Source organism: Chiloscyllium plagiosum, chromosome 18, assembly GCF_004010195.1.
Source record: "Chiloscyllium plagiosum isolate BGI_BamShark_2017 chromosome 18, ASM401019v2, whole genome shotgun sequence".
NCBI classification, from domain to species: domain Eukaryota; kingdom Metazoa; phylum Chordata; class Chondrichthyes; order Orectolobiformes; family Hemiscylliidae; genus Chiloscyllium; species Chiloscyllium plagiosum.
Window position 1 is genome coordinate 11,897,544 of NC_057727.1, and position 12,671 is coordinate 11,910,214.

The window sequence follows — 12,671 nt, forward strand, 5'->3', positions numbered from 1 at the left end:
GCCTGAGGTCCACTGAAGCTGTTACCTAGTAGGATGATGCAACATCTGGAAATGAACCTTCCAGCTCAGCGAGCAAACCTACATCCAAAACCTCAACCTGAGCTACAAATCTTCTCAAACCACTGGTAAATCACCCATGTTTCCAATTGAATAATTTACATGCAAAGATCATTAAGCGAAATACAAACCATCAGAGATGAGAGAGTGGAGGAGGGGACAAGTCCCCAGTGCTTAAATATGAAGTCCAGTGAGCGTTATTTGATCTCAATCAATTCAGAACTGTTCTGCTTGACATTTAACGGGACCTGCATTGATAATTCTGACATATAAAGCAGTAGGGAGCTGTCTTCTTGAACCATGACTAGCTACCTGATGAAGGAGCTGTGCTTTGAAAGCTAGTACTTCCAAATAAACCTGTTGGACTATAACCTGGTGTTGTGCGATTTTTAACTTGTTGAATCATAGCAGTTTGCATGATGCAGGGATACCCATAGTGCAGGCATGGAGAGGATTCCAGAATTCTGATCCAGCAGCAGTGAGGGAACAGTGACATATTTCCAAGTCAGGATGGTGTGTGACTTGGAGGAAAACTTACAGAGAGTGAAGTTTCTACATGCCTGCTGCCCTTGGTCTTCTAGGTGTTAAACCTGCAATCTCCAACATGTCGAGGAGGTCCTGAGAAATCACAAAAGCAACACTAATTCCAGCAAACCTCACCACTCTGAAATATTTTTCCATACGTAGTTCCAGAATTGATACTAATAAGGATTATAATAAAAACAGATTATGGCAGCGGGTTTTGTTTTGAAAACTTCTGTCTTGGGAGGTGGGCATCACTAGTTGTGCCAGCATTTATTGCCTGTCCCTACTTCCCCTTCTTGCATCGCTGCAGTCGATGTGCAGTAGATTGACCAACAATGCTCTTAGGGAGGGAATTCCAGGATTTTGACCAAGTAACACTGAAGGAATGGAGATGTATTTCCAAGTTAGCATCATGAATGGGTTAGAGGGGAACTTGCAGATTGTATTGTTCCCAGGCATCTACTTCCTTTGCCCTTCTAGATGGAAGTGGTTGTGGATTTGGAAAGTGCTGTCGAAGGATCTTGGGTGAATTTCTGCAGTGCATCTTGTAGACAGTACATACTATTGCTACTGAGCATCGGTGTGCAGGGAGTGGATGTGGTGCCAATCAAGTGGGTTACTTTGTCCTGAATGGTGTCAGGCTTCTTGGAGCTGCACCCATCCAGGTAAGTGGGGAGCATTTCATCACACTCCTGACTTGTGCGTTTTAGATTGTGGACAGAGTTTGGGGAGTCAGCACGTGAGTTATTCGCCACAGTATTCTGAGCCTCTGACCTGCTTTTATAGCTACTGCAGCAAGTAGAGTTGAGTTTCTGGTCAATGATAGCCCCCAGGGTGTTGACAGTGGAGGGATTCAGTGATGGTAACACCATTGAATGTCAAGGAGTGATGGTTAGATTGTCTCTTATTGGAGACGGCAATTGTGTGATGTGAATATTACAACGGTAGGTGGGGGCAAAAAAAAAGCACGCATTTTTTACAAGAGTTAATGATGCCATAGAATGAAATTTGGGAAAAAACAAACATGATGCTTTCAGAATTGTAAACGTTCAAAGTTTTTTCAAAACCAAAGGTTTTCTTAAACAAAAAGAGGAAACAGTGGCAGAAAATGTTGAATCAGAAGCACTTTGAACGTGCAATGAATCATACATCAAGAATTTGTCACATAAAGCTGCCTTCAGATTCCTGCAGTAAACACATTACTTCAAACACTTCCCACAACCTTGTATGGTCACTGATCCCACTGAGGGGTTTGATATTGTTGGGACTTAATTTCCATCCAGTGTGTGTCTGTACAGAGCTACACCACAAACAACAAACTACAAGGCACAGCAGACTTAGCTCTCATCCTGACACACTGATTTTAGTATGGGTTTTTTGGGCTGTTTCCAACATTGGAAGAAACTTAGCTGTGATCAACACATGTTTCAACTTGATGGATGTTTGTGAGACACTGAGTGGATAAGGTTAAGTCTAGGCAGCTAAAAGAGCAACAAAGGACAGAAGTCGCATCAGCCAGTTCTTGATAGGGTCATGTCCTACTCTGGAGATTGCATCCAATAATTTATGCTGACTGGGCATTATGTTTTGGACTTGGGGTGGGGGTGCAATCAGAAGTCACATGACACCAGGTTATAGTCCAATAGGTTTGTTTGATATCATAAGCTTCAGGACTTCACCTGATGAAGGAGCAGGGCTCTAAAAACTTGTGATTTCAAACAGACCTGTTGGACTATAACCTGGTGTGACCTTGAGAGTAGGCATTGTCAGATGTGTTGCTTCTCAGACGAGGTGTTAGTTTAAAGCTCTCTCTGCTGTCTCAGCTGGAAATGAAAGATCTCATGACAGTATGAAGGAGTGCAGGGGACTTTTGAATGCTGTCTTGATTTTTATTTAAGTCTGAATCAACAATTTATTTTATTCCTGTTTATGTGAGTTCGCGCTCTCTATTTCCTACCATGCTACACAATGATTAGATTCCAAAATCAGGTCATTAAGGGAGAAAAAACAGTAATTCTTTGAAATGAACATATTGATTATACTGGAGCACTATTCTGAGATATACAAAACAAGTTCTACTCAGTACATGTCATTCACAAGTTTAATTTTTTTTTCCTAGGTGACTGTATGACTTTTGTGAAAGATACCAAGTAGATTCAAGATGCTCTTTCCTTCTTTAGGATTAAAAGCCATTGTGATTTTTTTTTTGTTCTTTGTATATGAGCTATATCTGACCAAGGTTGGTATTATCAATATTTCCTATAATGTGATTTGCTTTTGTGTAGGACCTCTGCCTTTCGAGTGCCATGTGAATACAGCATCCAACTGAACTGACCACTGACCAAAAGCTGTTTCCTTAATCATTAGGACAGGTACTGCATGAGGAACCAGGGCAGACAAGATACGTGGTGCAACATATCAAGCACAATCATGAAGCAGAAGTAAGCAATTTGCCCCCTCAAGCCTCTTCTGCCATTTAACAAGGTCATGGGCAGCATGGTGGCTCTGTGGTTACCACTGCTGCCTCACAGCACCAGGGACCTGAGTTCGAATCCAGGTGACTATCTGTATGGAGTTTGCACATTCTCCCAGTGTCTGCGTGGGTTTCCTCCAGGTGCTCCGGTTTCCTCCCACAATCCAGAGATGTGCAGGTTAGGTAAATTGGCCATGCTAAACTGCCTATAGTGTTCAGGGATGTGTAGGTTAGATGCATTAGTCAGGGGTAAAAATTTACAGTAGTAGGCAAGGGGAATGGGACTGGGTGGGTTACTCTTCAGAGGGTTGGTGTGGACTTATTGGGCTGAAGGGCCTGTTTCCACACTGTAGGGATTCCGTTCTGTGATTCCATGGCTGATCTGATTTAACTTCAAATCCACAATCCCGCCTACCCGAGATAACTCTTCACCCTCTTGCTCACCAAGAATCTATCCATCTCTGCTTTAAAAATGTTTCAGAGATTCTATTTCCATCATCTTTCCAGAAAGAGAGTTCCAAAGACTCATGGACTCACAGGGACAAAAAAAATCTCTATTATTTTTAAATACTGACCTCTTCTTTTAAATAGTGACCCCTAGATTCTCCCACAAGAGATTCTCCCACATCACGCCTACCACGTCAAGACCCCTCAGGATCTTATCTGCTTCAAACAAGCTGTCCATAATTCTACCAAATTCCTGTGGATACAAGCCTTTCCTGCCCAATGTTCCCTCATAAAACACCCAACATGGCATTAAGCTTCTATACCTTCACTGAACTGCTTCCAATACATTAACATCCTTCCTTAAGTAAGGTACCTTCTTTAAGTAAGGTAATCGATACTGTACGGACTTTCAAAATTACTTGCTGTCCCTGCATACTAACCTTTTACACATACCTCCGCAAATCAGAGCTCGGTCATCTTTCACTCTTTAGGGTTTACGGAGCATAAATATATACAAGGGATGGTAAGGCTACATCTCTGAAAGCCTCCAGACTTGGGTCAGTTTGATGGGGTCTTATTTCTGCATGACACATTTTCTCTTGCACAGGTTTAGGAGCTATTTTTAGAGTAAACATGCAGTTAACCCTTTACTCCACACACCCTAGAAACTTTTAAGGAGCTGCTGCTCACGTTAAAGGGAAAAGTTTCAAGAATCTTCAAAGCGAGTGGTAGAGTTGGAATGGGGCTTGGCTTTGAGAAAATACCTGTAAGCTACCTTCTTGCCAGCTGATATAGCAGTTGAATTATGTATTAGCAGATGGATATCAGAATAGTTCAAAAATAGCGACAAAGTGTAACATCTACAGACAAGTTACCCTCTTAAAGCTAAATGAGCCAAACTTTGGGAAGGAGTTTTTGATGTGTTGTCTATGAACAGAAGAGTACTGATTGTTGGAAGCATTTTACAAGATTTGTAGGCACATAGTGGATTCCAGTGTGACAATGTTTCTGCCATGTATCCCAGAAAGACAATGCCAAGTCAAAACAAAACTGTAACCAGCTGATCAAATCAGCTTTTAGTGAGCATGGAATCTCAAAGGATCCCAGTGATGTTGATCATGATCAAAAGTTCTGGATGTCAACATCCAATCCCAGAATTGAGGAAGGGTCACTCAATCCAAAACGCTAACTCTGATTTCTCTCCACAGATGCTGCCAGACCTGCTGAGCTTTTCCAGCAATTTCTGCTTTTTGTTTCTGATTTACGGCATCCGCAATTCTTTTGGTTTCTATTTAAGAGCGCAGTTGGCTGGAGTAGGGTTCAAATCATAACTCAATCGAAAATTCCCCAATCATCAAGGACCAAAACTAAAATTGAGTATTGAAGTTGCAAACTGATTTTTAACACTGGAAATATATAGTCATTTTGGTCAAACAGCTGTTGACCCTTCTCCCTCCCTAACCTTTGCATTCTTTTGTGTTGCATGTTAACTTACAGTTCCAGGAAAATGAAATATTCCTTGCGTGTTTCAAAGACGTCCACCAGCTGTAATATGTTTGGATGCTTCACCCTGTGAGAGAAAACAAGACATTTCAGCATTGGCTGTAGAAACAAAAAGCTTCTTCTCCCAGATTACTCAAAGAGACCAAGACATACTAATGACAGTGAGATCAGCGAACCTTTGAGAAATCTAGCAACACAGCGCCAGAGACCCGGGTTCAATTCCCACCTCAGGCGACTGACTGTGTGGAGTTTGCACGTTCTCCCCGGGTGCTCCGGTTTCCTCCCACAGTCCAAAGATATGCAGATAATGTGAATTGGCCATGCTAAATTGCCCGTAGTGTTAGGTAAGGGTAAATGTAGGGGTATGGGTGGGTCACTCAACCCAAAACGCTAACTCTGATTTCGGCGGGTCGGTGTGGACTTGTTGGGCCGAAGGGCCTGTTTCCACACTGTAATGTAATGTAATCTAATTTCAAAATGCAATTGAGCTAAATGGGTTCTCCTGATTTAGGAAACTCATTTGCATTGTCACATTCATTTATTTAAGTTTTTACTGAAAGATGGATCCTAAGAGGTAATCTTCAAGTATACATCCGTGTCTTTGAATCTGTACCAATGGAGTGCAAATTTCAAACTGCCCACGCCACTGCTATTTGGAAAATTTAACTCCATAACATTTAAGCAACATTAATTGGCTGGGCTGTTTCTTGACCTCAATGTGCTGAAAATAAACTACTGCAGCTTTATTAAGCACAAGTTTGTTAGAAGCGGAGACTGTGATGCAGTGATGATATTACTAAAGATACAGTCACCATTATCCCAGTGAACCATAGAGAGAGAAATGATTAATCATAGAGTCAGAGTCATACAGCAAGGAAACGGACTCTTCAGTCCAACCATGCCGAACATAATCCCACACTAAACCAGTCCCACCTGCCTGCTCCTGGCCCATATCCCTCCAAACCATTTCTATTCACGCACTTATCCAAATGTCTTTTTAACATTGTAATTGTACCCATACCCACCACTTCCTCAGGAAGTTCATTCCACACTCAAAACACCCTCTGCATAAAAAAGATGCCCCCCTAGACTTTTTTTTAAACCTCTCTCCTCTCACCTTAAAAAATGTGCCCCTTAGTCTTGAAAATCCCATCCTAGGGAAAAGACAACTGCAATTAACTCTATCTATACCCCTCATTATTTTATTACATTTTATAAGGTCATCTCTCAACTTCCTATGCTCCAGTGAAGAAAGTCCCAGTCTTTCTTTATAACTCAAATCTTCCATACCCAGCAACATCCTGGTAAATCTCTTCTGAATCCTCCCCAGCTTAATAATATCCTTCCTACAACTGGGTGACCAGAACTGGACACAGCTTAACCTAAGGGTCACAATGCCTTAGGTGAGGGGTGAGACTGAGAGCTGGAGCAGGAACTGTATCTACACTATTGGCATCATAAGCCAGCTGTCCAAACAACTGAGCTAACCAACCCCACGATGCTGTTGCTAATACTCTGGTGAACCTGGCTAATTCTGTGTGTGTTCAAATCCCACCATGGTGTCTGGTAGGAAATTAAATTCAATGAATTTAAAGCAAAAGAATTGTAAACTTATTTCAAGGTGTCATGAAGCTAGTGTCATAAAAATTGAAAGGCAAAGCAATTTTCAACTTACCACAAATGATTGTTATGAGAATGCATAAAAGGAATGGTACATTAAATTGCCTGTTGTTCAATTTTCTAGTTTGATCTTTGTGGGAACACAAGAGTTAAGGGAGCGAAATATTGTCAGGAAAGCCTGGTAAATTCAGTTGCCTTCTTAAGTTAGGATAGAGGTAATTAAAAGATCAGAGCCTGGAATTATAAGAGGTCAGTTATGAGGTTGGTTCTTATTACAATCCTTCCATTAGAACCAATGTTTCTGATTGTCAAAATACCAGCAGGATGACCATCATTAAGGGAGTCTTGAAGCTTCTTCTGATCTCATGGTTATTGTTGACGTCAGGATGCAAGGAACCTTGAAACTGTGTGAAGAATACATCTGAGTGAGACTTAACATAAATGAAGGATGTTTAGGGATCTTTAAACAGTCAAAAGGGGCATTTTGAAAGTCCATAGGAACTCTGTCCATGAGGGATGACCAACTTGACCTCTTGCTAGGTGACCATACAGAGAGTCACCAATCCTGCTGAGAGTAAGCCTGCTCTTGAACATGAGTATAGAGGCGTATAAGAAAAGGCAGAGTTGGATGTTGGCCAATGTATCAGAATTGCATCTGATTCCCTGGGTATCCGGCAACACTCCAAAGTGCAAACACAGGCTGGAAGGGAGCAGCTGGGCTGGGTATTGTTCAAGGAAAGTGTAAACATTATCTTTCGGTTAGGTTAAAGAAGGAGTCTGGAAGAAGAGGTGACCTTTTCTTCCTGCAGTTTAATGTAAAAGGATAGAAGGGAGAAGCTTGGGACTATGCAGGAGATTTGACGTTTTGGAAGTAACCCAGACAACTTGATGCATAAACTTTGATTCCATTGGAAAGGTCAGGCCACTTCTCCTGGGGATTGGGAAGGTGCAGCTTTGCAGGGCAAGTTTTCATGATAAGGACATCATTGAATTAAAGTAAATCAGATTGTAAGTTCTTTAATAAACCACTTCAGAGATATTATTACACACCTCTGGAGCAGATAGAACTTAAACCCAGACCTTCTGCATCACCTCCGACACCTCCTTCCCCTTCCCTGGATCTCTCCGTCTCCATCTTCAGCGACTGACTCAACACGGACATCTACTTCAAACCCAGTGACTCCCACAGCTACCTTTGCTACACCTCCTCCCAACGCCCTGTCCTGTAAAATCGTGATCCCTTACTGCCAATTCCTCTGCCTCGGCCATTTCTGCTCCCAGAAGGAGCAATTCCACTCCTGGACATCCCAGATGACCTCCTATTTCAGGGACCACAATTTCCCCTCCCACGTGATCAGCAATGCCTTGCAGCGGATCTCCTCCATTTTCTGAACCTCTGCCCTCGAACCCCACCCCTTCAGCCGCAACAAGAATAGAAACCCCACCTCTGGTCCTCACCTTCCATCCCACTAATCTCCGGATATATTGCAACTCTAACCCTATCGCCTTCCCACCTACCTTGTCCCTAGCCCCACCCCTTTCCCTCTCCACATTCCAGATGAAGGGCTTATGCCTGTAACGTCGACTCTCCTGCTCCTCGGATGCTGCCTGACTTGCTGTGCTTTTCCAACGCCACACTTTTCGATTCTGACTCCCCAGCATCCACAGTCATCACTTTCTCCAAGTTGTTCCTGCATGCAGTGCCGTGACATTATGATGGGACACTGTTTCAACACAGACATTTCTGTTGCTATTAATTACAACTGAGCTCTGGCAGCAGGCAGTGATGGCACTGGAGGGCTGTGGGAACAGTTGAACAAAGTGTCTCTGGACAAAAGGGTATCTTTGGTGCAAAAGAGGTCACATTGGAAGGAGGTGCAGATAGGTGTAAGATCTCTCAAACCAATGTAAACCACAGACCTCATTTCAAGTGACTACTGTATGTACTTCCTTGCTTAACCTGAATTTTCCTTTGTTTTTGTAAAGACATGAATGCCAGTGAATAAAGAATCCTGTTTCATGGCCTTCCATGCATACAAATCTAATGTTATGTAATATTATAAAACCTGTTGTTAGTGCTGCCAGCAGATTAAATTGGATGACGTTGGTGAACCAGATGGTTTTTGCACGACGGCCAGTGATAGTTTCATGGTTGCCATTGCTGAGACTAGACTTCAATTCTGGGTTTTGTTAACCAAATTTAAATTCCACCAGTGCATTAGGGTATCGAGGAGTTCACATCCAGGTCAGCCATGATCTCACTGAATGGTGATAAAGCTGAATGACCTGGTACTGTTTCTATATTCCTATGGAAAGTGACAGTTGACTCTTAACAGCATGCAAATAAAATCATTAGGATCAGAAACTGAAGATAAATGTAACAGTTCTTGTTAAACGACTCATCAGGTTGATTTCCTTCCTTTAGGAAAAGAAATGAATATGGCATAAAATTGTAAGCTATCTATATGCCAGTGAAATATACACAGTACCATCCAAATTCCATCTACAGGCAAGTACCTTCACATTAGACATCAAAAAATGCTTTTTCAGATCAATGCGTTTTCAGTTTAATATGAAGAAGCAATCTTTTTGCTACAGAAGACTGTCAAAACATCACAGCATAATTAGTTTGTTCTTTAAAAAGCAGCGCATTATTTACATATTCATTAAAACGAGAAGTTCCCTCTGGACCCTGCTTTGCAGACATGGCGAATGATGTTTAGGGGAGCTGCAAAGCAAAGATAAGGAGAATGTTTGCGTGAATTCAAGGATTATGCACTGCTTAATAATTGGGAATTTTTATAACTGAGTTTGCAATGGCAAACTCTTCTGACCAAGTTAAAACATTTGTGATGGCAGTCTGCATGTGAAGTTGGCCCAGAGCTTACTAAAATCAGCAGAGCTGAGTTACCATTTGGACTGGTTGTATTTTGGACAGATTGCTACACGAAAGTACTGTGCAGTTGGGAAAAGTACAGATATATACACAAAGACAACACATCCATATGAGACAATACAATTTGTCCAAAATCAATTTGTTTTTGGAGACTGATGTTATGTTGAGGCATCAAAGGACAAGTTATAGTCTGCAATTTCTTTGTACATATAATCATACTTTTAAATCCATCTGTTCTCTAAAATATATTAATAAAGCTCTATCCTGGAATAATTGAGAGAAGGGAGTAATTTGGCTAGTATGGAGTTTAATTTACTATGCCATTAGCTGCAGCAGAAATTATTTTATTCTGGAAGGCTAATCACTCTTATAAAGTATTATATAGTTAAAAATCACAGAACACCAGGTTATAGTCCAACAGGTTTAATTGGAAGCACTAGCTTTCGGAGCGCTGCTCCTTCATCAGGTGGTTGTGGAGTACATGACTGTAATTCTGTGTCTTACAATCGTGTATTCCACAACCATCTGATGAAGGAGCAGTGCTCCAAAAGCTAGTGCTTCCAATTAAACCTGTTGGACTATAACCTGGTGTTGTGTGATTTTTAACTTTGTACACCCCAGTCCAACACCCCCAAATCAAAATGATTATAAAGTTGTTTACACAACTGAAACAATTGAAATTGTGTTGTTTTACAAATGAGACATCCACTTTTTTTGAGGCACTGCGAACAATTTTGTTACAGCAACCCCAACTTCATGTTGCTTTCAACAATCATCTGTCAAGAGAGAAGCCAATTACTTTTGGAAGTCGTAAATGGCCAGTCCAGCCTTATCCACTCTCAAAGAATGAATCATGGAGCAGCACATTCAATGGGGAGGTGATAGCATAATGGTAATGTCCCTGTGCTAGTAATCCAGAATTCCACAGCAATGTTCAAATTCCACTGGTGAAATTGGAATGGTGAAATTTGAATTCAGCAAAAATCTGAAATTAAGAAGCTAGTTTACTGGTGATTATGTAACTGTTAGCAATTGTCATCAAAACCATCTGGTTCACTTTAGGGAGGATCACTCCTATCCTTACATGGTCTGGTCTATATGTGATTCCAGACTCAATGTGGTTGCTTCTTAAACGCCCTCTGGCAGCAACCAGGGATGGGTAATAAATGCTGGCCTAACCAGTGACATCTACATCCCATGAATGAAAATTAAACTATACTGAACAGTGCAATTCAGCCACAATAGGTAGTTTAAATAATGAGCTAGTGTAGGTTTGCTTTGGATATACAGTCACTGCTTTGACCAATATCTTCAAGACTTGAAGATCTGAGACTGAGAATGGACTCAATGAATCCTGAAGTATTTAGAGAAATATTGAGCCCCAAAGCCCCAGAATGATCTGAACATATTAGCCTCAGTGACAGGAAATTAGGAGTACAAGAATAAGGGAGTCTTGCTAAAACTGGATAGGGATTTGATGAGACCACATCTGAAATACTGTGCACAGGTTTTGATTTCCATATTTAAGGAAGAATATTGGAGAATTTAAGGAAGAGACCGTGCTTTGTGTTGGAAGGTTTCCTATGATAAGAATCTTAGTAAACTGGGCCAATACCTTCTGGAGTTCTCAGAAGAATGAGAGGTGATCTCCTTGAAAGCATTTGAGGAGACTTGACAGAGTCAACACTGAGAGACTGTTTTCCCTCACTGAGAAATGTAGAAGAAGGCAGGGACATTGCAGGATAAGGCTCAGAGATGAGGAGACATTTCTGAACTTGACTTGTGGTGAATCTTTGGAATTTTCCACCTGAGAAGATTGTAGGTGCTACATACTTAAGGTTGAAGCTGACAGGCTTGTGTCCTGCCAGGGAGTCAAAGGTATGGGAAGCAGACAGGAAGGTGTAGTTGAAACTGATGATCAGCCATGATTGTGTGGAATGGCAGAACAGATTTGAGGGGCCCAGTGCCTACCTTCATTCCTACATCTTATGTACTTCTGCTCTTAAACACTATTCCAGAGGTCTGGTGGGCATGATCCAGAATAATTTGCAGCCTCAAACCTGATTGTCTGTCTTTTCACCATTATGTAGGGTGCTTGGTATCCATAGGCCTGCTCAGATCTGTCTGTGCCAGTCTGAACACTATTGGCTAAGAATGAGGGAGCCTTGGGTTCAACTCCTCCACTAGCATTCAAGCACACAAAATTAAACTGATCTCCAGTGTAGCAAAAAGGAACGTATTGTATTATCAAAAGTGCTATCTTTAAAGTGAACTATTAAATCAAGGTCACACCTCATCATTCCCATGGTTCAGGATGAAAAGGGTCATTATTCAAAAAAAAATCAGAATACCACTGGTGTCATGGTCAGTATTCTCCAATAAACACCACTGCCAAAAGGAGTTCAATGGGTCAATAACCTCATCATTGTGAGCCAGACCTGACTGTGTGCAGATCTGTGCCACTCCGCATGCCACTATCACAAAGCCATTTCCTACTGATTCTGACTGATCTGTGAGAGAACAGAGCAGTGGACATCCAAGAGGTCTTGGAATCATTCTCTCATGGGTTTGTTCATTGCGACACGTTTAAAAATAAAGGAAGCTATCTCTGGAAAGCAAAATGATTAAGATAATAATAATTGCACCTTCGAGCAGAAGTGATTCTCGGTAGTTATCCTTTAAAACAATGCAGCCGCTTTGTATTCAACACAGTGAAAAACTACGATTGTGGTTTTTTTCTAGATGCTTTACTGAACCACCAAAATGTTTTTGGTCATTAAATTTGCTTCACTGATAATTTTACTTCTTCACCGAATTCCTTTCAGAACCCTTCTCCCCAAGGACTCCAAACGTGATCCACCAGCAGCTAGTTTGTATTCCAGGTTTTGAATAAAACATAAGCACATTAGAATGAGAGTGTATTTTAGACATTGGGTACACATATACAGAGCTTGAACACTTCTGTCAGGATGAAGACATCAGTAAAGCATCTAGAAAAAACCATAATCGTAGTTTTTCACTGTGTTGAATACAAAGCGGCTGCATTATTTTAAAGGATTCTAGATCAGTGGTGCTGGAAGAGCACAGCAATTCAGGCAGCATCCGAGGACAGGCAAAATCGACGTTTCGGGCAAAAGCCCTTCATCAGGA

At 41.4% G+C, this 12,671-nt stretch overlaps 1 protein-coding gene across 2 annotated transcripts in view; it reads right to left on the reverse strand.

Annotated features, from left to right (window-relative positions):
- Window positions 1–12,671, reverse strand: part of LOC122558854 (caM kinase-like vesicle-associated protein) — a 143,983-nt gene that overhangs the window by 60,858 nt on the left and 70,454 nt on the right. For both annotated transcript variants that reach the window (XM_043707701.1, XM_043707702.1), the window contains exon 4: window positions 4,998–5,072. In XM_043707701.1, coding sequence (XP_043563636.1) covers window positions 4,998–5,072 — 75 coding nt within the window. The remainder of the gene's footprint in view (window positions 1–4,997; window positions 5,073–12,671) is intronic.